At 55.7% G+C, this 27,461-nt stretch overlaps 1 protein-coding gene across 2 annotated transcripts in view; it reads left to right on the top strand.

Annotated features, from left to right (window-relative positions):
* The window catches only part of LAMC3 (laminin subunit gamma 3), a 59,626-nt gene extending 33,663 nt beyond the window's left edge, over positions 1 to 25,963 (top strand). Inside the window, exons 10-28 of one of the 2 annotated variants that reach the window (XM_087418912.1) lie at positions 88 to 280; positions 451 to 569; positions 3,978 to 4,196; positions 5,839 to 6,027; positions 8,924 to 9,169; positions 10,012 to 10,165; positions 10,834 to 10,976; positions 11,478 to 11,656; positions 13,011 to 13,152; positions 14,157 to 14,353; positions 14,743 to 14,819; positions 16,057 to 16,191; positions 17,337 to 17,484; positions 18,765 to 18,914; positions 19,084 to 19,186; positions 21,547 to 21,746; positions 22,317 to 22,463; positions 22,555 to 22,654; positions 25,184 to 25,963. In XM_087418912.1, the coding sequence (XP_087275038.1) occupies positions 88 to 280; positions 451 to 569; positions 3,978 to 4,196; positions 5,839 to 6,027; positions 8,924 to 9,169; positions 10,012 to 10,165; positions 10,834 to 10,976; positions 11,478 to 11,656; positions 13,011 to 13,152; positions 14,157 to 14,353; positions 14,743 to 14,819; positions 16,057 to 16,191; positions 17,337 to 17,484; positions 18,765 to 18,914; positions 19,084 to 19,186; positions 21,547 to 21,746; positions 22,317 to 22,463; positions 22,555 to 22,654; positions 25,184 to 25,434 (3,092 nt within the window). In that variant the 3' untranslated portion in view covers positions 25,435 to 25,963. Of the gene's footprint in view, positions 1 to 87; positions 281 to 450; positions 570 to 3,977; positions 4,197 to 5,838; positions 6,028 to 8,923; positions 9,170 to 10,011; positions 10,166 to 10,833; positions 10,977 to 11,477; positions 11,657 to 13,010; positions 13,192 to 14,156; positions 14,354 to 14,742; positions 14,820 to 16,056; positions 16,192 to 17,336; positions 17,485 to 18,764; positions 18,915 to 19,083; positions 19,187 to 21,546; positions 21,747 to 22,316; positions 22,464 to 22,554; positions 22,655 to 25,183 lie in introns of both variants that reach the window. The other variant, XM_087418913.1, reaches the window with a different exon arrangement.
* Positions 25,964 to 27,461: the final 1,498 nt, after the last annotated feature.

Raw genomic sequence — 27,461 nt, 5'->3', positions numbered from 1 at the left:
TGTTTAATTGCCAATAAAATCAATGTAGACCTTTAGAGTCAAGCGAATTAAAGGAAGACCGTCAGAGCCTTCTTCTCTTGTCCTCAGAGAAGTTCCTGGGAGACCAGCGGTTCAGCTATGGGCAGCCCCTCACACTGACCTTCCGGGGCCCCCCTGGGGGCTCTCCGCTCCCCGTGCAGCTGAGGCTGGAAGGGGCAGGCCTGGCCCTGTCTCTGCGGCACTCCAGCCTGTCCAGCCCCCAGGACGCCGGGCAGCCGGGGGAGGTACAACTTGAGTTCCAGTGAGTGTCCTGCCCTGTCCTGAGAGGGGGGTCAGGGTGGTCCCTGAGGTCCGGGCACACTTGGATCCCCCTGTGCTCTGGGGGCTCCCGCCCTCCCCACCCCTGCTGGAGGCTTCTTGGCCCCACCTGTCCCCGGCCTCGGGTTCTGGTTTGACCCTCTCCCCTGCCAGGCTGCAGGAGACCTCCGAGGACGTGGCCCCTCCGCTGCCGCCCTTCCACTTCCAGCGACTGCTCGCCAATCTCACCGCCCTTCGCATCCGGGCCAGCGGCCGAAGCCCACGCCCTTCTGGTCAGTAATGATAAGGACACCCCCCACCCCCCCAAACCAGCTGGGCCCAGGGGCTCCTTCATGCATAGCCTTGTTGAGTCCTCATAGCAGGATGGTTCACGTCCTCATTTTACCAAGAAGGAATGTGAGGCTCAGAGAGGTCAGGACACTTGCCCGAGGTCATATAACTGGTAGGGCAGAAGGACTGGATGCCAACGACAGGCAGCAGCTGGACAGGTGAGGGGCCTGAGGATGGACAGCTCTAAGCGACAGGTGTGTGGCCAGTGAAGCAGCCAAGAACCAATAAGTGAAGTCACTCCATGACACAGTCCACCACTGCTGGAAGGCTAGACCCTTGAGGGCCCCCTGTCCATGCTGGCCGCAGGGGGCAGGCCAGGAGTCCCCGGGATCGGCTCCCCTGCTGGTCACTGGCGGTATTGCACCTGAGCCACGAGAGAGCCGATTGGGTTTCTGAACCTTCTCAGCGGGGGGTGGGGGGTGGGGGGGTAGGCTAAGGCATCACACAGCTTGGATGGGGATTTCTCACCACCTCTCACCCTGGACCCATGGTGCTTGGCCTGATGCTCCTCTGACTGTTCCTGGTTCCTCCCTCTTTCCTGAATGTACTTTCTCCACCTCGGGGGCTCACCCCCTCCCCCCACCCCCCCATACCTGTAGATGCGCAGACCAGGCACCCTCAGTGCCCCTTTTTAGAACAGGTATTTCGTAGATAACACCACTTTACTATCTGGAGATGGAATTCATAGATATTATAACCTACCTCGACACAGTTTTAAAAAATCATGTACTATACAGAATAAACAAAAGGAAAGTAAATGATATAAAAAAATAATCAGGGGCTGGTCCCATCGCGTAGTGGTTAAGTTTGGTGTGCTCTGCTTCAGCGGCCCAGGTTTGTGGGTTCAGACCCCGGGTGCAGACCTGCACACCACTCGTCAGCCATGCTGTGGCGGCGTCACACATACAAGATAGAGGAAGATGGACACAGATGTTAGCTCAGGGCACATCTTCTTCAGCAAAAAAAAAGGAAGATTGGCAACAGATATTAGCTCAGGGCTAATCTTCCTCAAGCAAAATAATAATGATAATCATCATCATATGAATTCGAAATGGTTCCAAATGCTCAGACATGACCACACTGGACAACATAAACTAGTCAGAGCTTCCCGCCCTGTAATGAATAGGTTTGGGTTTAGGAGAAACAAGAAGCTCAGAGGCCATTTATGTGCATGGAGGGCAAGGAAATGTGAATGCAGAGGCGTGGATGGCTGATGCTGGAATAAAATCCAAGGTTAGGATCAGCAGTTACTGGGCAGACTTATCTGAGGAGTGTTGAGGGGCCACTCACAGAGGGAGACGTCGGGGGCAGAAGCCGGCTGGCTCGCCCGGTCACAGGCGGCAAGGGGATGGTAAGCAGGGGTACAGTTCTCTGCCTTGGTCAGCGTGGTTCTTTTGAAAGGTTTGCTCAGCCTTGACAGTTGCATCGCTTCGTTGGGGGAAAAACACTCGGCAGAGCAACCGTTCATTTGTGGGTGAAGCTCAAAACCAGGTGTCACGTGTCCAGCTGGATATGATCGACTTTATTCCTTAAATCCTTTCTGTTTGTCATTTTGAAATCACAACTACATGGGAATGTTTGCTGGATCGTTGTGAGAGGGGCAGTTACAGAGGGGGGCCACAGAGGGGACAGGGTGTGTGATGGTGACTAAAATCCTAGAAGCCGGATGGTGACATGATTTCCAAAATGGTGAATGAAAATTCTGAACAAAACAGAGCACAGCCTTCCTTCCATGTACGTGGCGCCTGCGTTCCTAGACAGTTCCATATGCACTTAAACATTCCAGATACCTGTGTTGATGTGCAGTGGAGTTGGGGTCTGGGCTCAGATGTGTACAGAGGGGTTTTTCTGCCCTTTCAGCATCCAGCAGGACACGAGAAAGTCACCGGGGGAGTTTCTGTGTGTGTCAGGGCCTCTAGCCTCGCTGGCCCTACCTCCCCATCATGGTGACAACCAAAACGCCCACAGAGGTGCTTCCCAGGGGTGATTTTGCTGCTTCTGAGAACCTCTGGCTTAGGTGACCAGCCTTCTGGGGCCCCTTTAAGTCCAAGGTTTGGGGGTTGTAACCACTCCCCCTGCCGCCCCAGTGCCTTCTTCCTCTTTGGAGCTGTGGTTGAATTGCCTTCATTGTCACCATCATTGTCCATGCTCCCAGAAGCCCCCCTGCTCCCCACGTCTTTCCAAAGCCCCCTTGCTGAGGCTCCTTGCGGGAATTTCGGTTTCACTCTTTCCAGCGCTTCCTTCTGTCAATCACTCAACCTTCTGTTGATAGATATTTACAAGGTGCCGCTTATGCCAGGCCCGCCCTGGGTGCGGGGGATGAACTGGCGAGACCGTGGAGGTATTGACCCTCCATCTCCCCTCACCCCTCAGACCTCCTCCCCGCGCTGATAACGTTCTGGGGCCTCTCTCTCCAGACCTTTCTGTGTGCGTGTACTCACATCTGTGTTTTTTTAGTGTAGAAATGTGATCACACAGTACAACGTTCTGCCGCTTGCTTTTTTCAGCCAACAGTATGTCTTGGAGGTTGTTACGTGTCATCGCACATCGAAGGGGCTGGCTGTCTGTGTCCCCTGTGTATCATCCCGTGGGGTAGCTGCTCCATAAAGTTTAACCATGCCCAGTTTGTAGACATTGACGTGGTTTCCAGTTTTTCACCATTGCAAGCAGCACAGCAGGGCATAGCTGCCAGAAAGGTCTCTGCATCCTTGTGTAACTGTCTAAAGGACAGATTCCTCAAAATGGAAGAGTGAGGTCAGAGAGGGCACAGGTTAAATTTTGACACGTGCTGCCAAATTTTCCTTCAGAAAGGCCGTACCAGTCTATGTGCTGACGACAAGAGTCCACCTCCTCCGCTATCTGCCCGCGGTGGTGGTTCTCCAGGTTTACAGATTGTTGGTTTTTGCATTTTGCCCAGAGTTTCTGGTTGTTTCCCGTGGGAAGATTGGTCTGATAGGAGCTGCCCCTCTATTACTAGAAGCAGAACTTCCCGATTTGTATTTGTACGTCCACATGCGGAGGTCCCCACACCCCCCTCCTCCACTGGTATTGGTCTTTAAAATGCTTACCAATCTGAGGGGTGCAAATCGTATCACTGTTGTTTAAATTTACATATCTTTAAGAACTCGTGAGACTGAATGTCTTTCTGTAAACTTTCCAGTCATATCTATTTCTTGTCCTAAAAATTGCCCATTTCTCCTCTTCCCTTTATCTGACTGTTTTTTTAAAATGATAATTGATCCATGGGCTGCCTTTACATACGTGGGCCGATAACCCTTCACCTGTTACGTATGTGAATAGGAAGGTTTGGGGAGAAGGTGTGCGTGTAACCCTCTCTTCTCACTCTACAGGCCAGGTGTTCCTGATGGAGGTCCGGCTCACGTCGGCCCAGCGGGGGCTATCCCCTCCAGCCTCCTGGGTGGAGACCTGCTCATGTCCCAAGGGGTACAGGGGCCAGTTCTGTGAATCCTGTGCCCTGGGTTACAAGAGGGAGATACCGCTAGGGGGTCCTTATGCCAACTGTGTTCCCTGCACCTGTAACCAGCATGGCACCTGTGACCCCAACACAGGTGAGTCTCCCAGCGCCCCGTGCTGAGGTCACCTGGGCTCCACCCAGAATACGAGATGCGTACTAATCTGAACAGGGTCAGCTGTGTGCGTGTGTGAGTGATCACTAAAACAATACTGATAAAACGGTGTCATCGGGTTCCTCCCCGTGCTAGGCACCTTTGTATACAGAGCATCACTGAATCCTGCAAACAACCGTACTGGGACCATTACTGTCCTATCTCACAGGTGAGGGACCTAAGGCACAGGGAGGCCACATGGCCAGTAGGTGGCAGAGCTGCTCCTCCCACAAGTTTACTACCGGCTGCTCATCCCCACTTGTGGGGAGGAAACCCAGAGAGAGACCTTGCCCAGCGTCACGCAGCCAGGAGGTGCTGGACGGGGCTGGACACTAGCCACCCCGCACCACAAGCGTCACACAGGAATTGGGAGGGGCAGTGCCCTGCTGCTCTCCTGGAGCAGGTGGGGTCTCTGAGAAGGAAAACACCTGCTGAGCTTTTCTCAGACCTGATGCTGGAGCCGACAAGGGACAGTAGCCCAGGAATCAGCAGACTAGCCAGGGAGGGCAAGCACACGCAACATGGGCCTCCCCCCTTCTTGTGCCCAGGGCAGGCATCACTAGTCGAGCCCAGATGAGGCCTCATAGTCCTTCCATGCAGTGCTCCAGGAAGCCCTATTGAGGAAGCAGAGTTGTCTCATGAGGCGGGACCAGTTTGTCATCCCTCAGAGCCCCTGGCCGTGCCACAACTTCCTCCTCAGTTTGGGCAAATCCTCGCCTGTCAATGGGCACAGCAGCCACTGCTGCCCACACTGGGTGGAAGGAGGAGTGATGAGCATGTGGGTGCCGGGCCAAGGCAGGGACAATGGAAAGCAGGGTGACGGTACCCCCCTTTCCCTCTCTTTCCCCTGTTCACCTCAGCCCAGCTCCCGGAAGTAGTGGTCTTGCTTAACCCCGTCTCAGCCAGGCTCCTCACTCAATCCCTGGCAGTGGGGCCTCCCTTTCCCAGCACGCCAGGCTCTGAGCAGACTCCAGGTGCTGTGGGGCTGGTGAAGGGGGTTTACAGAATCCCCCATCATGAGAAACCAGTGGGTGGGAGAAGGGAGGCTCCATTCTGTGAGACCAGGCAGCCTCTGGGAACCCACAGACCCCATAAACGGGGAGCCACGTGTATCCTGGTCTGTGTCCATTTCACTTTTGGTCCCTGAAGTTAAGAGGACACACAGGAAGGGGAAAAGGAAAACAGAGAAAACCCCAGCTGTGTTGCCTGGTGGTTCAGTTATAGGTTTTGGAATACAAAATAATAGTGACAACAGTAATAATAATGCTATGTGCCAGAGACACATTGACTGCATAGTCTTGTTGAATCCTGACGAAAACCCTTTGAGGTCAGAGCCATTGTTATGCCCATTTTGCAGGTGAGGACACTGAGGCATGGAATGTTAAATGGTTGGCCCAGGTTCACCTGGTCAGTAGGTGATGGACGTGACCCCAGGGTGGACTCTTCATCCCTGGGCTGTTCTGCCTCCGTCATGGAAGGTTCCCACCCTAGTTCTGCTCTGTGACCCCCACCACCAGGATGCCGGCTGTCTCTGGAGTGCTCTGGGCTCAGGCAGTGGTAACCAGGTGCTTGTTTTGCCCCACAGGGGTCTGCCTGTGTGGCCACCACACCGAGGGCCCATCCTGTGAGCGCTGCTTGCCAGGTTTCTATGGCAACCCCTTCGCAGGCCAAGCCGACGACTGCCAGCCCTGTCCATGCCCTGGCCAGTCAGCCTGCACGACCATCCCAGAGAGCACAGAGGTGGTGTGTACCCACTGCCCCCTGGGCCAGAGAGGTGAGTGGCTCGTGCCCTGGGCCCCACTTCTGCCTGGGCTCCAGGAGTGGCGTCCTGGGTTTGGAGGGCGGCAGAGGAGGGCGGGCCCAGCTTAGGAGTGGCAGGCCTGACCTCGAGGGACACTGCGTAGCCCCATAGCCAGGGCCGCGGGCTGCTCTGGGTTCCTGGCAGAACTTGGGCCGCTGAGCATATCCAGGTGAGATTTTGAAAATCCCCGTGTCCAGGCCTTGGCTCTCTAGGGCCTAACTTAGTGGCTTGAGATGGAGCCCAGGAATCTTTATTCCTAACAAGTCCCCTGGCTGATTGTGATACACAGTTAAGGTGGAAAACCTCTCATTGAACTTTCAGCTTTAAAAAAATGTCACCAGATAATGTGTGAAGCAGGAATGCCCCTGTCCCCAGCCCTTTCCTGCTCCTCATCCCTACCCCAGGACTGCAGCCTGTCCTAGATGTCTGACTCTTTTTAAACAGTTTTATTGAGGTATTATTCACATACTCTATGATTCACCCATTTAAAGTATATAATTCAATAGTTTTTTTGTATATTCTGTTATTAATTTTTTTAAGTTGTGGCAAAATATGCATAACATAAAATTTGCCATTTTGTCTATTTTGAGGTGTATAGTTCAGTGGCATTAAGTACATTCACAGTGTTGTGCAACCATCACCACCATCCATCCACAGAACTTTTTTATCATCCCAGATAGAAACTCTGTCCCCATGAAATGATTGTTTAGTAGTGCCCCCTGCCCCCAGCCCCTGGCACCCACCATTCTACTTTCTGTCTCTCTGAATCTGACTCTTCCAAGTGCCTCATGTAAGTGGAATCGTACAGTATTTGTCCTTGTGTGTCTGGCTTGTCTCACTTAGCATCCTGTTTCCCAGGTTCCCAGACACCTGATTCTACATTTGGTACCCGTGGCTGCGTCAGGACAGCCCATTACACTGGTCCTGTCTAGTGTCTGCTTGGCTGGGACTGCTCTGACAGCAGCTCCCTGACAGCCAGCAGCCAGCAGGGCTAGGGGGACACCCCAGAGCAGGGAACCCAAGAACCAAGGGAGCGAGGTCCCATCTCAGGACCCTGCACCCCACCCCGCCATCATGCTGCCTCTCCGTTCCCATAACCTTCCCCACATTTCTGGCTTCCTGGCTTTGGCTTCCCCTGGTGTGCAGACACGAGGGAGCCCACTCCGTGAGAGTGTGGACGGTTAGAGAAGTTCAGCCTGACCCAGGCTGAGAGAGACCAGAGGGAGGATTTCAGGGGAGCAGGTAGTGCTATGTGCAGAGAGACCACCCTGGGAGGAATGCATGGGGTAGATATTAGGCCTGGCGCCTTGTGCCAGCCCCGTCTTTATCACACTGGAATCGTCCGGCCCTGCCCGAGCCCAGCACGCAGAAAGCTCACCTGGACAATCTAGTCGGGACTGACCGGGGTCAAGTCCTGATCCCTACCTGCCCACCGTCGCAACCCCTCAGCAGCCCTCCCGGGACCTCCCAGCTGCCTTCTGCCCTGGGAGCTGTCCTAACCTGGTTCCACGCAAATGGCTGGTTAACCGTGGGGCCACCTTCTTCATGCCTGGCTTCCGTCTCCTCCCCGCCTGTCTTACTGCGTTTCTGTTTGAGGCCCCAAAGCCAGCACTGGCCTCCACCCTGGACTCCATTCAGACTTGTCTTTTCCTTTCTTTCCTCTTCTTTCCACTTTTTCCTTTTCTCCCTTAGTATTCCTGGTCTCCATTTTCAAGGTTGCCTGCCTTTAGTGATATTAACTTGAGTTCAACTGGACCGATGAGCTTTGAGGACACAGGGAGCCCAAACTATTTTTCACAAGGACGGTAGCTATTTGTTAAATTATAAAATAAGTACATACTCATTGTAACAATCAAAACCGTCTGCAGAGGTGTAAAGAGGAACGTGAAAATGCGTGAGAGCAAGAAGACAATGCACCCATCGTCCTGCCCCACGGGGGACCATGGCTGCTGTCCAGGTCTGTGGATCCCCTGGTGGTCTGTTTCGTGCAGATACGCACAGAGAGCTGGGTGTGCACCAAGAACAGGCTGACACTGCGTGAAGCACATGGTGCACTACATTCCTTTATGCCACACCTGTGTCCAGACTCGACTTCCCAGGCCACGACCCTCCAAAAGCCTGTTCACACAGCGTCTTTTCTGAGACTCACAGCAGCCCTGAGGGCTGGGACGTGAGGAGGCAACCCCAGTTCAAACCCAGGAAGCAGGTGTGAGTCCAAAGGAAGTTTAGAGACCATGAGAGGCAGGAATGGTAGAGGGGCCAGGAGCCACAAGTGAAAGAGCAGCCCCAGCTACGAGGGAGAGGAAGAGGAGGAGGAAGGTGACAATAACAGTGAAGGTGGTGACAATGAAGATGATGATGATGAAGGGAGTGATGGTCAAGATGATGAGGATGAAGAGAGTGATGGTCAAGATGATGCCATTGATAATGGTCAAGATGATGGAGATGATGATGATGATGACGATAATGATGAAAATGGTGGATGATGATGATGAAGATGATGATCAAGATGCTGATGAAGAGAATGGCGATGGTGAAGAGAAGGGTGATGATGACATGATGATGAGGGTGATGATGATGAATAGACGGTGACAGCCGCCTCTGGTAGCTTCCATTATTGTCCCCACTTTGCAGACAAGGAGCCCGAGTTCAGAGAGGTGCAGTGGCTTGCCCATGATCACACAGCCAGCTGATGGCCCAGGCGAGCCCTGGCTCCAGGTGGGCCTGACCCGGCCGGAGCCCGTGCTCTGCTCCACAAGGAGACCTGGGGACCCTTGCTTTGGTGCACACCCACCCTCACCCCCTGTGGGCCTAGCAGGCTGTGTTCATCGTGCCTGCTCCTTCACACACAGCCTTCTCGCTTCTCCAGGGCGGCGCTGTGAGATCTGTGATGATGGCTTCTTCGGGGACCCACAGGGGCTCTCTGGGGCCCCCCAGCCCTGCCAGCAGTGCCAGTGCAGCGGGAATATAGACCCCAACGCCGTGGGCAACTGTGACCCCCTCTCTGGCCACTGCCTGCGTTGCCTGCACAACACGACAGGTGCCCACTGTGAGCGCTGTCAGGAAGGCTTCTATGGGAGCGCCCTGGCCCCTCGGCCCGCAGACAAATGCGTGCGTGAGTACCCACCTCCTGGACCCTCGGGGTGGGGCACAGTGGGCCCCTTCTCCACCAGACCCAGCTGGCCGCTCTGCAAGGCAGTGCAGCCTTAGGCAGATCCCTCACCTTCTCTGTCCCTTGTCCAGAAAGCGTAAGTGTTTGCTCTTCTCCAAGGTCTCCTTCAGCCTTGGGATCTTACCAACTCTGATCCTGTGATGTTTTTTCCTGCCTTGATAATTTAGCGCTTATCTCTCACTCCACAGTTAGCACATAAGACTGTCCCAGGTGGCCTGTGGCACTTCTCCGTCCTGCCCCTGGGCTTGCAATCGGGCTGTGCCTCCTCACTGCCTGGGTTAACACTCAGCCCTCTGTCCCCATCTCAGAGGGCCCCCACATGCATCGGCCCTTGGAAGCCTTCCAGAGCTGCTACAGGAAAGAGCTCCCCATTTGCCCAAACTCACTCACTCCTGAGCCCTTTGTCTACGCAGCACCTGTCAGCCCTCTGCCAGCCTCCTGTTTTATGGGGCGCAGGAGAGCAGGTCAAGTGACCCAAAACAGTGGTGCAAGGGCCCGCCTCTGGCCCCCCTGGCTACATCTCTGGCCTTCTCTCCAGCCTGCGAGGGTGCAGGGCGGGCTCGGAGGGGCCATCTGCCACCACAACTATTCTAGGCTGTCTCTCCAAGGATATAGAAAATGGGCTGAGATTGGAACCCAGCCCTAAAGCCTTTTCCAGAAACAGCTTAGGAGTCTGGGCTGAATGTGAGTCATCTCCATGGGCTCCCCATCTTCTCTGCCTCTCCTGGACACCCAAAGCTTGACCTGTGTGGTTCTCCAACACTCTTTCCTGTTCCCACCCCCAGCCTGCAGCTGCAACCCGGGGGGCTCAGTCAATGAGCTGAGACCCTGCGACCCAGTGACCGGCCAGTGCTCCTGCCTGCCTCATGTGACCAGACGGGACTGTGGCCACTGCAGCCCCGGCTTCTACGACCTCCAGCCTGGGAGGGGCTGCCGGAGGTGGGTGGGGTGAGGCAGTGGGTGCCCTTCCCCTGGGTGTCTCTCCAGGATGGAAGAAGGCACCAGGGAGCCTCCAGAGGGGGGCCTGGCTTGGAATGTGTCATCCCCGGCCTACTGCCAGGTACACCGTGCCCTGCACCAAAGGGGGACAAAGGCACGGTCCCCTGGAAGTCAGACTCAGGCCCTGCCAGCCCAGGACGCAGGCCAAGAGCAGCCCTAAGGGGTTGGGCAGGGGGCCGGTTTGGTTTCTGATTCCCTTCTCAGTGACCCCGTCACTTGGTGACCTTTTGGCCACAGCAGCACCTTAGACAACATCTTTAGGGAACAGTGGAGGACCCCAGGGAAATGCCCAGTGAAGCAACAGGTTTATTCCTTGCGAGCCTTCTCAGAGCCTTTAATATGCTAATTGTACTGTGACTTTCCAGCAGAGGGGTATAGTCTCCAGGATGTGTATGTCCCCATAGCCTTTCTCTTGGAGGGACCATTTTGTGAGGCTGTGCTTCCCGGGGCATAGCTTGGGGGAGGCTGTTTGGCATGCACTGACATGGAGCTGGGGCCTTGTCAGCAGAGGGCGTGATAGGAAGGCCCCTCACCAGCTGCAGCCAGCAGAGGCCAGGCTGGGAGCAGCCCAGAGCTTGTCTCAGACCCGGTTCCTTCGCTCATCGCAGTTGCAAGTGCCACCCGCTGGGTTCCCAGGAGGACCAGTGCCACCCTGAGACTGGGCAGTGCCCCTGTCGCCCAGGCATCGAGGGCCAGGCCTGCGACAGATGCCAGCTGGGATTCTTTGGCTTCTCCATCAAGGGCTGCCGGGGTGAGGAAGCCAGGTCCTTCCTGGGCTGCCCGGAGGGTAGGGCCTGAGGTTTCTGGGCAAAGAGGAAGACGATCTTGCAGCAGGAGAGAGAAAAGTCAGATGCAGGGCTGGTCTTCTAAGAGCAGCCATTCAAAAGTGGAGTGAGTGAGCAGAGGATGGCGCAGGGGTCCGAGGCCTTGGAAGAGTGGCCAAGAACCTAGTCCCAGGCTCCACTGCTAAATTCCTGTGTGCTTGGGGCCATCCTGTCACCTCTCTGGGCCTCAGTTTCCTCATTTGTGAGGTTGGACTGGCTGGTCCTCAGATCATGGGGACACTGAAATAAGTCAGGCTGTCGTCATCACCTGTGACCTGAATCAGAATCTCCTGGGAGGGACACAGGAATGTAGTTGAGGCTGCCCAGGGGGGTCCGGAGCAGCCAGGTGTGAGGACGCAGGGGGCCTGGGGGTTCTGCTGTGGGGTGGCCATCAGAGCACCTGGCGACGCCTGCCCTGGCCCCTCCAGCATGCAGGTGCTCCCCGCTGGGCGCCGCCTCGGCCCAGTGCCACGAGAACAGCACCTGTGTGTGCAGGCCCGGCTTCGTGGGCTACAAGTGTGACCGCTGCCAGGACAACTTCTTCCTCACGGCTGGCGGGACACACTGCCAGGAGTGCCCGTCCTGTTACGCCCTGGTGCAGGAGGAGGTGAGCCCACCCCGTCCGGGCCCCGTCCAGGCCCGTTCCATCTTCCCGTCCATTCCATGCTCCCAGTGAGTGCCTGCTCTGTGCCAGGCACCAGGAAATGCCCACTCATCCACAGTTCTCAAGCCTTCCGGGCTCACAGGCCGCCTTCTCCCTGTGCCCACCAAGCTGTCTGGTCTGTACCAACGCGGCTCAACCCTCACCTCTGCCCTTCCTCACTCTTGAGTGGACGGGAGAAAAGTGGCTATCACCACGTGTCCTTCCCCACCACCCAGGCTGAGGTCTCATACTTTCTCAAGTTCAATGAGGATGATACCATAGATGGCCTTTCGTGGGGAGGGTCCGGAGGAGGGCGCTGCCCATTCTGGCGCACAAGTAGAATTTCCAGCAAGGAGGTGGCAGGTGTACGAGTAAGGACCATGAACTCTGGGGTTCCTCTCCCCCTAGTCTCATTAGTTGTCACGCGCCCACGCAGCCTTGGTAAGCGTCTCTCCTGCTCCAAAATGGAGATGATTCAAGCCTGCAACCTCTTACCTGAAACCAGTGAGGCCAGCTTTCGGAATCATGGTACTGTAGAAAGATAAGCTGGCATATGCCGAATATCAGGTACCCCCCGCCCCCGGGACGCCTGGACCAGCCCCCGTCATCAAACCCGTTGATATATCTGCAGGAAAACAGATGAATATTCACACTGCGGGGTAAATAAAGACCACAAGTAGCCTTGTTCCAAACAGTTTTGCTTCCAAATGAACTCAGGGTTTTTTGAACCTGAGTTTGCCATCAAACAAGGAATGGAAAGCCTTGTGGTATTTTGGACTTTGGAATCCAGGAGAAGGCTTGGGACCCGTGGCCCCTGCCCCTTAGGGTGGTTACAAGGTGAACATGAGCTGGTGCGGGGCTGGAGGTTGCTCGTGGCAAGTGCTGTATAAATGCAGTTGCTGTTCACGTGATGGAAAGAACAATATGATGAGAGGAGACGCTGCACAGCACACTCACGCAGTCAGCAGGTCTCCAGGGCGCGCCTGCTCTGTGCCAAGTCCTGGAAAGACAGCGAACAGGACAGACAGATCCTCCTGGGGCTTCTTCCCCCTTCCCTCCCTCCCTCCGTAGGACAGGGGTGTGGTTGGCTGAATGCCGGCAGGTGCCGTGGCTGTGAGAGGGAAGGGACAGCTATGACGGAGGGTTGGGCAGGGCTGGTTCTCAGAGGTGTGATGTGTCTTTAGCTTTGAGGTCCAGGGTAGGATTTGGAGAAGGGTACCCTTGGGGATGGCAGGCCAGGCAGACGCCAGGGGGAGGTGTCCTGGCACAGCTTCCAGGCTGCCAGCCTCACACACCCTTCCATCTCTGTCCCCTCCAGGTTGCCAAGCTGAAGACCACGCTGACCCTGATGGAGGGGTGGCTGCAGGGGTCTGACTGTGGCATACCCTGGGGACCACTGGACATTCTACAGGGAGAGGCTCCACGGGGGGATGTCTACCAGAGCCACCACCTGCTGCAAGGTGCAGCAGGAGACCGGGAGGCAAGGGGAGGGCTGGCTGGTCCGATGCCCCCTTTGGAGCCCTTCAGTCTGGTCTCAGCTTTGAGGGCTCCAGGCTCGGCCCCAGGAGAACCCGCTTGCTGGGAGAGCCTGCTGGCCTCGCTGATGAGGTGGGCTTCTTCCAGGATGGAGTCCAGTTGCCCCATGGACCCCTCCTCCAGTGTTCCTGGCCCAGTTGTACTTTGTAACTTTATTAGTATCCATCTCTGACTGTAGCATCTGTACCCACGCCCCTGCCCACCCAGCCTGTGAGCTCAGGAAGGATGGGGCTACGTTCATTCATTTATTCACTCACTCAACCAGTAGTCATCACAGTGCTGTCCCAGGTGCTGAACAGGTCAAGTTCCTGTTGTCTTGACTGTTGGCCGTTTGGCTCACTGTCACATACCCGGCATAGAAAATAAATGAGTAAATAAGAAAAAAGAACACTTTGACTAAAGCCAGGTGGAACTGGGCCCTGGAACACTGAAATTTAGGGATCACTGAAAGCGAATTTATAATTTTGTGAAATTTCATGTTTATGAGCAGCCTTTAGCAGCCAGACATAGGTGAGCTGAGCACCTGTTAGCAAGACTAGTTATTGAAATAGAGAGCTATCGGATGCTGCCTGTTAAAGCACCCATAATGAGCCACGCTGAGAATTACAGAGCTGGCTTGAGGCGGAGTGTTACTGCTGTCTCAGATTCGGGAATTGCTTGTCGTGGCTCTGGAAGGCCTGGGTTCCTTCCAGTCTGTCATCTGTGGCTGACTTCCTGTGTGTAGGACCGTGGGTCATGATTTGCCCTCTCTGGGCCTCAGCCTTTGGATGGTAGAAAGGGGAAGCTCTTCCTTTGGAGCTCAGGCCTGGTGATGGAGTTCACTTGTGCCCAGGAAAAGTGGAGGGCACCAATGGGGACCGCTGAGGGTGGGAGCTTTAGTGTGAAATCTTTTCACTCTGTGACCCCCTGGACTGCGGGCTTTCTGCAGGGGCCTTTGTGGAGCGGGTGACAGGCCTTGAGGTTGCTGTGAAGGCTGCCCGGGAGCAGCTGCGGGTGCTGAGCAGGAATGTACACTGTGCCCAGGCTGGGGCTGAGAAGACCTGCATCCAGCTGGCAGACCTAGAGGCAGCGCTGGAGACCTCGGAAGAGGAGATTCTGCACGCAGCCACCGTCCTTGCGTCTCTGGTACCCCAGGGACCCCCTTCCCGCCGCTGAGCCTGGGCTCAGTGCTGTTGACCTGGAGACCTTAGGCATGCCCCTTCCTCCTCTGGGACACTCAGTTTCCTCATTGGCAAAATGGGGGTCACACCGTGCCTCCTCTGCTGATTCAGTGAGATAACATTTGCAAAGAACAAGGCATGCTGGACAGTGACTGCCCAGCAAGTGGTAGGCATCATGACTGTTATTTCCACATTTGGGGATTCCGCTCACTGGATGCTGACTTTGTGGTTAGCTCTGAGCATTTATAAAATAACTGGCCCTGTCCAGCTCTGCCCAATAATTTAGCTAGATGGGGCCCTAGCCCTTTGGGGATGGGCAATCAGTTTTCTCCTCTTTCCCTCTTTTCTGTAAAGGTGGTCCCTCAAGAAGGGCCTGGCCAGCCCACCAACTGGAGCCACCTGGCCACAGAGGCCCGTGCCCTCGCCAGGAGGTGAGCCCCCAGTCCCCGGGAGCGTGGTGAGGTCCTGCCCACACCATCATGAAGGGAGCCCACCCTTCTCCTGGGGCTTCCAGGGTCAGCCCTACAGGTATCCCCACCCCAGGAGCTGGAATCAGATGAGTACAAGAGCTGCCTGATAGGGGAAGAATGTCACCACCATGGGAAGGAGAGGTGTGAAGGGCAGCATGAGCCCAGAGCTGCTGGGGGTGGGGGGCTGCAGAGCTTGGTCAACTGAAGGCATCTGAGAGCAGCCACTGGCTTTTTTATAATAGCTTTATTGAGATATAGTTCACGTACCATGCAAGGCACCCATTTACAGTGTACAATTCAGCGGTTTTCACTGTATTCACGGAGTTGAATATAGTGAATATAGTTTCACTATATTCACTGTCTTCACAGTCAGTTTTAGAACATTTCGTCATCCCAAAAACAAACCTTGTACCCATTAGGCATCACTCCCCATTTCTCTTCCTCCTCCCCAGCCCCTGGCAACCCTCAACCTACTTTCTGTCTCTATAGATTTGCCTGTTCTGGACATTTCATCTAAATGGGATCATACACTATGTGGTCTTTTGTGTCTGGCTTCTTTCACTTAGCGTAATGTCTTCAAGGTTCATCCACGTGACAGCACGTATCAGTACTTCATTCCTTTTTACGACCAAATAATATTCCATTGTATGGATATGCCACATTTTGTTTATCCGTTCATCCGTTGATAGACTTTTGGGTTGTTTTATCCACTGCCTTTAAGAAGCAGCTTATGATCCTAAAAACACAGGATCTGCAGCGATTTTCCTCTTTACCTATACGCCAGGGGCTTTAGACCCATTTTACAGATGAGAAAACAGATTCAGAGAAGTTAAATGATTTTCTTAAGGATACACAGCTTGGAAGTGATAAAGCCAAGATTCATACCCAGGTGGTCTTAACTGTTTCTCTTCTGTGCTGTCTTTATTAGGGTCACCATATAATTTATTGTCCAAACTGGGATTTTATCTGTGATAAGAGGCCCTATTAATCATTATGCCAGAACAACAGGCATAAACTGTATATCGCAGGAACAGGGCCATCGGTCCCCTTTCCATCAGTCTTCACTGTGTGTTAGGCAGAGAGCCTGGCCCTATGGCTGTTCTCTATTTGGGACGGTGGGAGACCACACAGTGGCTTTGGGCCCAGGTCTCTTGCTGTGTGAGCTCTTGGTGATGGTTGGGTGGGTATTTTTGTGCAGCCACAGGGCCACCGCTGCCAAGATCGAGGCCACTGCTCGGAGGGCCCTGCTTGCCTCCAACACCAGTTATGTGCTTCTCTGGAGTCTGCTGGAGGGCAGAGAGGCCCTGGAGGCCCAGCAGGAGCTGGAGGACAGGTGAGACCTCCCAGGTGTGGGTAGGAGCTCAGGTTGGCCTCCTGGAGCCAAAGGAGCCCGACCAGAGGCTGCTGGTTCCAGAACCCGCTTCCTTCCCCTGAGTCCTGACGGTCTTTGGAGCGGGGTGAGATGTCTGGGGTCTTGGGCCCGCTTGGTGGTGAGTTACAGGAACCCACTCCTGCCTGGGGGTGCAGCTAAGCCTCTTGAGAGAAGGGACGAGAACCTGAACAAGCGGGGCTCAGGGCAGCATCTGCCTGTCCCCCTGCAGCGTCCCCCAGCCTCATCCCAGGTTCCCGGGCAGCACCACTGGGGCACCAGCTGCCTTCTTGGCCTCTGCTTCTCTGCTCTGGGTGACCCCCTTATATCCCTCTTGGTCAAAGGGTCAATGGAGACCCACCAACACCTTACTGAACCCCAAGTTGACTTCCTAAATGAGAGACTTTGGCCCAGTTCGGATCAGGTGGCCAGCCCTGAGCCAGTCAGCATGGATGGGGTGAAGTGACATGGCCCACTCTCAGGGGTGGGGCGCTGGCTCTCTGAGAAGGGGTAAGGGATAGGAGAGAGCCGGGGGAGGGTCTCTACCCCCGCCTGGCCTGTGGTGGGGGAAGCTGGGTGGGGCGGGTGTGGACAGCTAGACAGCACAGGAAAGCTGCTCTAGTTGGTTGATTGTAGCACCTTGGGGCTTAAGGGCCCAGAGCCATCGTGCAGCCCAGGGGTCTCCATTTCCCTGTAGAACAACAAGCCCAAGGTCACCCAAGGGCACAGCTAAGCCAAGACTGAGTCTGGGCCACTGGCCTTTCCCCAACACCAGGCATTTCCTCTTCATGATTCATCCAGAGGAGCCAAATATTTGCAAAACGTGTGATTCTTGAGTGGAAACCAAGCGCCAGCCCTTTCAGAAAAGCATGATTGGACTGAGCGAATGAAGAAACAAGAATGTGGTCCCTCTACTGCCTTTGCATTCATGTCACAGCTGCGGAGTGGCGGCCAGCTGCTGGGTCCTGACCCCACAGAGGGCGGCTCTGCCCAGGAAGTTGGGGGAGGCCGTCAAAACTCGGGGGCTCCAGCTGGGGGCTGGGACAGTGATTCGGAAGGATGGCTCTGTGCCCTGCTCCGAGGGCCATCCCGCCTCTGTCTCCTCTCAGGTACCAGGAGGTGCAGGCGGCCCAGAAGGAGCTGGGCACGGCTGTGGCAGAGGTGCTGCCCGAAGCTGAGAGGGTACTGGCCGCCGTGCAGCAAGTCGGCACAGACGCAGCCCTGCGCCCGGCCTCGCTGGCTCTCCCTGCGGCACTGGTCAGCGCGGCCGTCCTCGGAGCTCTGCGCGGGGCGGGGGTGGGGGAGAGTGTGGCAGCTGGGAGACCAGTGCAGCCCGGGCAGAGGCAGATGACGTGGCTTGTTTTCAACTGTATAACGGTTGATGAAAACGAGATAACCCACCTCCAGGGAATGGCAGAGCGCCTGCCTGGCAGAGTTAGAGCTCAGCCAATCTTTGTTGTTGATTATAATAATAATATTGAGGGCGGGGTCTCTTCTCCAGCGTGGTGGCATCAGCAGTGGCACCAGACAGACGTGGGATCCCAGCTCTGGAGCTCCAGCTGTGGCCTTGGCCTGGGTCTTTCCCTCCCTGTGCCTCGGTTACTTCCTCTGTCGGGTGGAGCTCGCCCATTAGGTTATTATAGGGCTGCGTCCATGGGGGGTTTGGGGGGTGGATTCGTGAGGAAGGCACAAGGTGGCCTCACTGCTTGTCGGCCCTCGTCCCCTCTGTGCCTGCCGCCCTGCGCCCATCACCTCCAGATAAATCAGCTCCATCGTGTCTTTGCAGTAATCCTGAAATCCCAAAACTCAGAAACTGAATTAAAAAAAAAAAGACCAGGGCCAGCCTGGTGGCCTAGTGGTGAAGTTCGGTGTGCTCCACTTCGGCAGCGTGGGTTCGGTTCCCGGGTGTGGACCTATACCGCTCCACGGTGGCCGTGCTGGGGCGGCGTCCCACATACAAAATAGAGGAAGATTGGCACAGATGTTAGCTCAGGGCGAATCTTCCTTAGCAAAAAACAAAACAAAACAAAACTAAGCTTATGCAAATGCATTTGGGGCAAAACCTGATGGGGACTGATGCCCCAGGCTGCTTCTCCAGGGTCTTTGCTTTTCCCCCTGGGTGTATAATATGCAGGTAGTATCGTGTGTGGCCTTGAGTGCTGCCCCAGGTCCCCCGAAGGTGTCAGATAATGTACAGTACCTGCACCATACTGCTTCTCTGAAGTCTGGAAAATTCTGAACGTGGAAGTACATCCGGCCCGAGGTTTCAGCACAGGGACTGTGGACCTGGGAAGGAATGCAGGTCAGGGAGGTTAGCCGAGTTGCCCAAGACCGAGCTCCCAGAGATTGGTGGGGCTGGAATCCGAGCCCCGAGAGACAGTCCCCAGGCTGGCGGCTCTCGCCCTGGCCACTCTGCTGCCCGGGTCCACCTGCAGCCCGACCATCCCTGTCCCTGCCCCTGGCGCCTCTCACCCAGTGAGGCTCTGCCCCTCTGACAGTCCTGCCAGGCGCTGCCTAAGCCCTCCATCTCCCCGCAGCCTCCGAAGTCCCGGGCCGGGGACCTGGACCTGAAGGGGCAGGCTCTGGAAGCGACAGTCGCATCGAGAGAGCGCATGGTCACCGAGGCTGCCCGGGCCCTCCAGGCCACCGCCCAGGCCGTGCTGCGCAAGGCGGAGCCCCTCACGCAGGTGGGCTCTTGCCCTTTGAGGCGGGCGCCTGGAGGAGGTCGGGGCTGCCCCAGGGTGATCTGGGGTCAGGGGTTGCGGGAGAGAAGACCAGAAGTGGTTCTTTCCATCCCTCCAGCGCTCCCACCTGTGGGGCCGACTGCCCAGCCTCTCTCTCTTCCCCTCTCTCCAGCTGCACCAGGAGGCCAGAGCCGCCCTGACCCGGGCTTCCTCATCCGTCCAGGCTGCCACAGTGACTGTCATGGGAGCTAGGACCCTCCTGGCTGACCTGGAAGGTATGCGTGCCCTGCTGAGCCCCAGGCTCGTCGATGCCCAAATGCCTGTGACAGCCACCCAGGCTCTCGCCTCTGCCAGGGCAGCTTGGCTGCAGGGGACAGGAGTCCAGGCATGTGGGCATAAGCCAGGCAGCCCTTTCCCTCCAGTCAGGCCCTCTCCCGTGGCTGTGGCCTCTCCCGTTCACATACCACTCACCGGGTACTCTCCCCTGTGGCCGTCCATCATCAGACCCATGCAGAGCCCCTCACGACCAGATGGGGAGAGTCTGATGCCACGGACTGTGCACCTGGTCTAGTCTCCTCTGGCTGGGCATCCAGTTACCTGTACAAATATGGCAGCCGTGGTCTGCCTCATCTGTCTCAGTGTTCAGCTGAGCCTACGAGAAGGGACACGGAGCTTCTCTTTAGGAGGGTGTGGGTTGATGCCAGTCCGGGTCTGTTTTGAGCTTTAGGAAAATGAGGGTAAGAGCTCCCCTTTTACAGATGGGTGGACCGAGGAAGTGGTGCCTGTCCCTGGGTCAGAGCTGAGCTGACTAGAAACCAGCTGTATTACGATTCTTCACCTCGGTGTCCCCCTGCGTATGGGCTTCTGGGGTGTCCTCTTTGCTTCGGAGAGAAGCCCCCAGCCCTTTATTTGTGGCTGTGTTCCGACGAGCTGGATAAGGCAAGAACACGTGCCTCTTGGGGTCCGAGGCCAGAAGCCAGGCTCTGCCGTCGTCTTGGTAGGGTCTGTGGCTTCCCTCCCAGCCCTGCCCGCTGCCTGTGAGAGAGGTAGCTCCAGCCGTGGACCCAAACCCTCTGGGGCAGAGAGTGAGCAATCAGTGCTCCTGTTCTCCAGGTTCCTGTGGTCTGAAGTCCTGGTCACCTATTGGTTAGGGGACTTCCAATGGGGAAGGTGTGGCTGTGTGTGCTTGTCTCTGATTTGTGTTTAGGAAAACATAAATTCCATGATATAGAATGATGGCATATTAGGATTCTAGAGCATTAGAATTATAAGGGGGTCTTAAAGTCATCTACTGCCACCCTCTCACCAGGCGGGGTGCTCATCCACCCTCAGCTTGCCTACCTCCAGGGATGGCATGCTCACTACCTCACTGTGTTACCTTCTCATTGTTGGGTAGTTCTGAGAATGAGAAAGTTCTTGCGGTCCTGGACGGAGAGTTGCCTCCCTGTTGCTGTGCCATAATCCACACGAGGACTCACCTCAATCCTCTAGCCCCAGGCTCTTTTCCCTGTTCTCACCCCTTTTCAGAGACACCCTCTCTTACCGCCAGTTGGCCTGTGTTCAGTTGGTATTCAGAATGAAAGGAAAATTCGCTGAATGAAATGCGGAGCAGCCTTCCCCAGGATGTTGCCCGGGGTCCCCTAGCCTGTGATGCACTCTGCCAAGAGAGGGTTTGTGTTCAAATAAGGTTAGGAAATGTCACAGCTATAGCACTTCTGAGGCCTTACAGTGCACACCTTAGAAGATTAAAGGCCCTGAGAAGCCCTGCAATAAAGAAACCTGGTTCACTTTATTTAAACTTAATTGACATTTCCCCTGATATTTATTAACACTCTGTAGAATTAGGACTCCATAGAGTACACGTTAAGAAACACCAATTTTGTGTACAAGAAGTAGAGGAGATCTAATTTCTGGATTATCTTCATAGAACAATTATGTTGTTGCCCCCAAAGATTAGAAGGCTTGATTCTTTTTAAAATTTGACTTAGAATTTTATCTGAAAGGAAAGGAAGAAGTGTCTCTCTCTTCTTTAAAGAGGAAAACTACTTCTTATTAGATAATAAAACCTATGTGAATTGTAGTATTTCCCTTTTTGTCTCGGCTGCTAGGAAGCTCAGAGGTAAATAGAGCATTTGGTACCTACGATGTCCTTATCCTAATTTTCTGGTACTTTTCACTCTTCCTCTTGCCTTCCTCAATCCCCTAGTTACATATGGCTCTTGGTTTTTCATTTTAATGGTCGAATTGTTTTATCTGTCACTATAAGCTGCCTCAGAGCCTTTTTAGAAATAAGTGGTACCTAGAAATAAAGAGCTGAATGGATTTTGCCACGTACTGTACTGCGGCTCCCCATCCCCCCCACTGGCCCAGGCATTGACCACCATGTAATTTGTGACTTTAATAATTATTATCATAATATAATATGAATCTTTAAATTCACTGAGCAGTGTGTCTCACTCTTTTTTCTTCCTCCTTGGCTAAGCCCAAGACGGTTACACACGGATCTCACACATCTCGAACCTCCACTCACGTTGTCTGAGGGTCTGGGGCTGGTCAGGCATCTGGCAGTGACCGCCTGGCAGGCTCTCGATGCTTGAGCCGCGCCCTCCTGACACGGCCTCCGCCGGGTTTGCAGGAATGAAGCCGCGGTTTCCTCTGCCGGAGGACCAGGCCGCGCTGATGAGGAAGGCAGGCATCGTCCGGGACAAGATTCTTGCAGACTCGAGAAAGAAAACCAAGCAGGCGGAGAGGATGCTGGGAAACGCGGCGTCTGTCTCCTCCAGCGCCAAGAAGAAGGGCAGGGAAGCCGAGCTGTTGGCCAAGGACGGTGCCAAGGTTAGGGCCACGGATGTGAAGACAGCGGCGTCCCTGCCTTCTGGGCCTGTGGGAGGACTGTCACATAAGAGCTGCCCTTCTGCAGGGTAGACGCTGCCCCTGCAGACCCGCCCCTGCCCTGTGTGCAGTGCTGAATACTCAGCACTTACTGAGGGCTCAGCGGGTCCCGGGCTCTGAGCTCTGGAGCTTCACGTGGGTGACCCTGTGGATTCCTCAAGAAGTAGATGTCATTGCTGTCCCCATGGGAGTGGCGAGGACCCTGAGGCCCAGCCTGGTTCAGTAACTTAAATCACATGACCAGGACTAACACCTGGGTCTGCTTGGCCTTACTTCCTAAACCTCTAGGCTTTTCTTTTTTAATTGGGGCTAAATTCTAATCAATGTGCGTCTTCCCAGCTCTCGTGGCTTTGTTGCACCTAACCAGTACCCAATACATGTTTGTCGAATGAATGAATGAATGATCTGGTGCACAAAGTGACTGCTTGGCATTACTGCCGTAAGTGCTCTTTACCTCTAAAAGGACTCTCTCCACTCACCCTCTTCTCCCTGTGGCGGCTGCCCACCCCGCAGCTCACCAAGACCTTGCTGAGGGAGGTGAAGCAGGAATACCGCCGTGCTGGCCGGCTGTCCAGCCAGACCCAGGTGACGCTGCGACAGGCCTCCCGCCAGGTGCTAGCCTTGGGGGCACGCAGACAGGAGCTGGAGGGAGCTGAGCCGGTACGTGTGCCGAGGCCCCCACCCCATTTCCTCCTGGCCCTGGGCGGCAGCGGGGAGCCACTCAAGCTTTTCCTCCCTCCCTCGCCCCAAGGTGGGTGCCGGGCTGAGCAAGATGGAGCTACAGATCCGGGAATCGCGCATCTCCCTGGAGAAGGACATCCAGGCCTTGTCGGAGCTGCTTGACAGGCTGGGTAACGGGACCCCGAGGCTGGGCCTCGACCCCCTGGGTCTCTGGGGCTTCTCTGGGATCTCCCTGTGAGGACCAGTCCTGGGGAAATTTCCTCCTTGCCCTCATCTGCGCGGCCTCCCCCATCCCCAGCCTTGTGGTCAATTTGTAATTGCTCCAGGCCCCTGTGCGGGGCAGGGTTGGTGTCCAGAAGTGAGTTCACTTTGTGTCTCCAGCGGCCTCTAGTCTGGGGGGGAGGGAGACCCCGTACGGGACGCCTGTAGGCACCAGAAGAGCAGCCCAGCCCTCAGCGGTTCAGGAGAGAGAATATCAGAGAGAGAATATCAGAGAGAGAGTATCAGAGAGAATCACAGGAGCAAGTGCGGCGTCGAGGATCAGGTGCTGGTTTGGAATCAGATGGACCAAGACTCAAGTCTGGCATTCCCTTCCTTGGCTATGAGACCTTGGGAAAATCACCCCAGCTCTCTGAGCCTCAGTTCCCCCATCTGTAAAGTGGGAGTACCAGTGGGGTAATTCAGAAAGGGCTTGCCGCCCTGTGACACTAGTTATGTGGTGAGAATCAGTGAATGGTGGTTCTGAGGGAGGAGGTGGAATTCAAGATGAGCCTTAGCCAGGAAATGTTTCAGATGAAGGGGCAGCACCCATAAGGCATGGAGGCCTCAGGCAGGGAAGGGGGGGACAGTACCAGAGCAGCTGTGCTAAAATGAACAACATGCGTTTTTTAAAACTGTGGTAAAATATACATAAAATTTGCCATTTTAACCATTTTTAATGTACAGTTTGGTAGCATTAAGTACATTCATATTGTTGTGCAACCATCACATTTCCAGAATGTTTTAAATAATCCCAGACTGAAACTCTGTACCCATTAAACATGGGTGGGGAATAGGAAATTCCCCACCCTCAGCCTCTGGGAACCACCATTCTCCTTTCTGTCTCTGTGAATTTGGTACTCCAGGCCCCTCATATAAGAGGAATCATAGAGTATTTGTCCTTTTGTGACTGGCTTCTTTCACTTAGTGTAATGGCTTCAAGGTTCATCCACCTAACAGCATGCATTTTCAGTTTTCATTCTTAAGAAGAAGGGAAGACTCATCATGTTCTGCATCTGGTCTGGAGGCCAGGCCCATGCTAAGCTATTCATACACGTGATCTGATAGAATTCTCACGCTAAGCTTTTGAGGCAAGGACACTTACTCTCTTGCCATTTTGCAGACAAAGAAACTGAGGCACAGAGAGTTTAAGAGATGTGCCCAGGGTCCCACAGCCAGGCAGGGAGGGAGCTGTGGTTCACACTTGGTCTAACTGATTCAGAGTGCCCGCTCGTAACCACTAGTCTGTACCCGATGCCGAGGACTCGGAGCACTGGGCACAGAACAAATGCTCCACAAGAGTAAACCGCTCTGGCTGTTGTCATTGTCATTCATTCATTCATGCTGGCACTGTGCTTGAACTGGGGAGGCAAGAGTGAGCAACACACGCCTGGCCCTACCTCCCCACCTGGGAGCCCCAGCTGGGCAGGTAGAGTGGAGGCTGTAACTCGATTCCGAATCTCCTCAAAGGCCAGGCTGCTTGGACTTCACTGTGGACGGTGGGGCCTCTCGAGGTCTTTGCTGAGAGCGGGACCTGCCGAGGCAGCGGGGCTCAGCTCCCCTCTGCCTCTCCCTGCCCCAGCTCCAGCTCAGCCTTCACTGCCCAGGAAATTCAGGGCCGTGAGGAGCCCTGGGGCCCAGAGGGAGACTGTGGGATTAGAAGCCATTCAGGATTTACTTCCCATCCCCACCCCCACTCACCCCAGTGGCTGAGCCCTGTCTTCCTATTGAACATCCCCCTGATGACAAGGCCAAGTTGGGGAGGCAGCCTGTGGATTCCATGCCATCATCACCATCACCAAGTTCGATATGAGCACCTGCCCCACCCTGTTGTTTCACACTTGGGGGTGCTCAGGAAGTTCTCAACCCCAAGAAATAGAGCTAATCTGTGCAGGGCCAGGACTAGACTCCCGCTGCCCCATACCCAGGCCTGCAGCTCTTCCTGTCCTGTCCGCCTTCTCAGTCCTCAATCTGAAGCCAGAAACCCTTTTAGCCCCACCTCCTTCCACATCCCAGCACAAGTGGTGTCTGTGAATATGTGTGCTCTTGGTGGACCGATGCGGCGTGTGGGAGCCAGCAGGCCTCATGGGGACCTCGTGCACACACACTGCTTTATAGATGAGGAAGCTGGCGCTCAGACTCACCCGAAGCCTTCTCTTTTCACAATAATAGTAATACCAACGACAAAGATTAACCGTTGCCCAGTGCCACCCAGGAGGAAAGTTCCAGCATCTGCACATGAGCCCAGTGGGGTGCCCAGACCAGGCTCTCACCTGCCTCACCCACTGCCCTCTTGGTCCCTCACTTTCCCTTGTAGATGGCAGGCAGTCGGAATTCTGAAAGATTTGGGCTGGGAAGGGTCTCGGGGATGGGGGCTGAACAGGCTCCTGGGCCCTGCAGGGGAGCTGACCCACACTGAGGCTGTCTGTGCCCTTCTGCAGGGTCGCTGGACACCCATCAAGCCCCAGCCCGGGCCCTGAACGAGACCCAGCGGGCACTGGAGCGCCTGAGGCTGCAGCTGGGCCCGCCGGGGACCCTGCAGGGGAAACTGAGGCTGCTAGAGCAGGAGTCCGAGCAGCAGGAGCTGCAAATCCAGAGCTTCGAGAGCAACCTTGCTGAGATCCGCGCCGACAAGCAGAACTTGGAGGCCATCCTTCACAGCCTGCCCGAGAGCTGTGCCAGCTGGCAGTGAGGGCTGCCCAGACCCCTGCTGTGTCCCGGCCTGGGGCATGCACACACCCCCAGGTGCACCCATGCAGGCACACCCCCAGAGCCTGCTGCTGCGTCCCCTCCTGAGTGAATACTCACCCACCCTTCCAAGTCCATGCCCATATCCACCTCCGGACCAGCAGGCGTGAGTGCACATACATGGTTCACCCAGGCAGCCACTGTGTGCACACCCCCATCAGTGTGCACTGCCACCATGCACTCATAAACATGCACACCCCAATGCCAGTGACACATACACGTGCACATGTACACGTTGCAGACACATGCCTGTGTGTGTGATGCACATATGCATACAAGCCCATCTGTGTGCATGCACACACGTATCAGTCAGTCCACACCCACTTATGGAGTGCCAGCTCTGTGCTGTACCCCCTCTGGATGCTGGAAGAGTTATATCAGATCCCTCGTGACGCTAACGTCCTCACTCCTGCTCTTGAAAGTGGGGACCCAGGCAGGGTTGGTACTTGGGAGGCTGAGGGGGCCAGCCCACGGGGGGGTGGGGTTCAACAAGAGCCAGAGCCCCCAGTCCCAGAGCTGCCCTGTGTCCCACTGCAGCCTCCCCAGCTGTCACCCGCCACACACACCCAGCAACTGCACAACTGAGGGACCAGGCAGGCCAAGAAACACAAGATCCTAGGGAGTTCTCAGCAGAGGAACCTGAGGCCCAGGACTCCTGGGACCATGGTGCAGCCTGCTGGGCTGGCCAGGGGCATGGCACACCCCTGCAGGGGTATCACTGGCTTCATGGAATACTTCATTCTCAGGATCCTGGGACTGGGCCAGACTCGCTGAAGGAATCCCCTGCCCTGGGCCCGGTGCCCCTTTCAAATGGCGGCCTGCCAGAGAGCTGGGCCTCAAGGGCCTGGGGGGCCGGAGGGGTTCAGATGCTCCTCTGTGTGTGATCCTGCTCGCCTGGGTTTGGCCTTTGACTTATTGACACTTCCCAAACCGTCCCTGCCGTCCTGTGGCCCCACCTGCCACCTGCTGGGTGTGGAGGCCTGGCTGCCATTCCAGTCTGTCCTCCTGGGGAATCCCCCTGTGGCCAAGCCTCCTGCAGGCCTCTGCCCAGGATTCCCTGGCATTTCCTCCTGGAACTCCTCCCCTTTCCCGGGCCCTCTGCCAGCAGACAGCAGGGCCTTGGCACTGGGGGAGTGGGTGCCTGAGGGGGCCCACCAACCTCCCATGGCTCTTCCTGTCCCTGGCAGCGGGGACAGGTGGCAGCATGGACCAATTCTACTTAATGTGGAAATAAAGGCCCCCTTTACTTGCTGGGTAGTGTGCCTCTAGTCCTGCCCTGCTGGTTGGCAGCAGGGGCCCTGGCTGAGGGTTCAGACTCACCGCCCTGGCCTGGGTGTGGGTGCAAGCACCCAGCGCCCAGGGAGTGGGTGGAAGAACGTGCAGTGATCCATCTCTGTCCACATGCAGTCACAGGAAGGTGGCAAAAGCTGAGCTCACTGGCTTTGCCAGGGTCGTCCCATTGGGGGACGGGGGACTTGCTGGAGTCCTGCAACCATGGGCACCTGCCCTTTCCCCTCTGCTCCAGGAGGCTTATCAGGCAAAGTCTTGGGGAGTTTGAGGGTGGGGTATAGAGAGGCCCTCAGCTGACCTCTGGCTTAGGCTGAGACACTGAGGCAGGAAACTGAACTCAAAATCAAGCATTGGGTGGCACAGAAAGCCTCAGAAGGACACCAGTGAGGAGAGGAGGAGGGCTTTGGGCCAGGCCTGGAAGGGTGGGGAGACAGAGGGGAACATTCCAGGCAAGAGAGTGGGCAACAGCCCAGGGTTTGCAGGGTGGGGTCCTGGCCAGCACGGGTCACTCGGGAACCCAGGTTGCAGGGGCGGGATTATGGAGCGCGCTCAATCAGGGCTCATGGCCACAAGGCCGGAACCCCTCCGGAGTTGGTTTAAACAGAAAAGAGTTGGGAGGACATGGGAGGGTCTCCTGGAACCCTGGAGTGGGAAGAGCTGCCCAGGCTGAGAGAGTCTGGG

This window comes from Ceratotherium simum, chromosome 29, assembly GCF_057802395.1.
Source record: "Ceratotherium simum simum isolate JZ-2026a chromosome 29, ASM5780239v1, whole genome shotgun sequence".
Lineage (NCBI taxonomy): Eukaryota > Metazoa > Chordata > Mammalia > Perissodactyla > Rhinocerotidae > Ceratotherium > Ceratotherium simum.
Note: the sequence above shows the minus strand (reverse complement) of the source record. Positions and strands in the feature narration are given on the sequence as shown.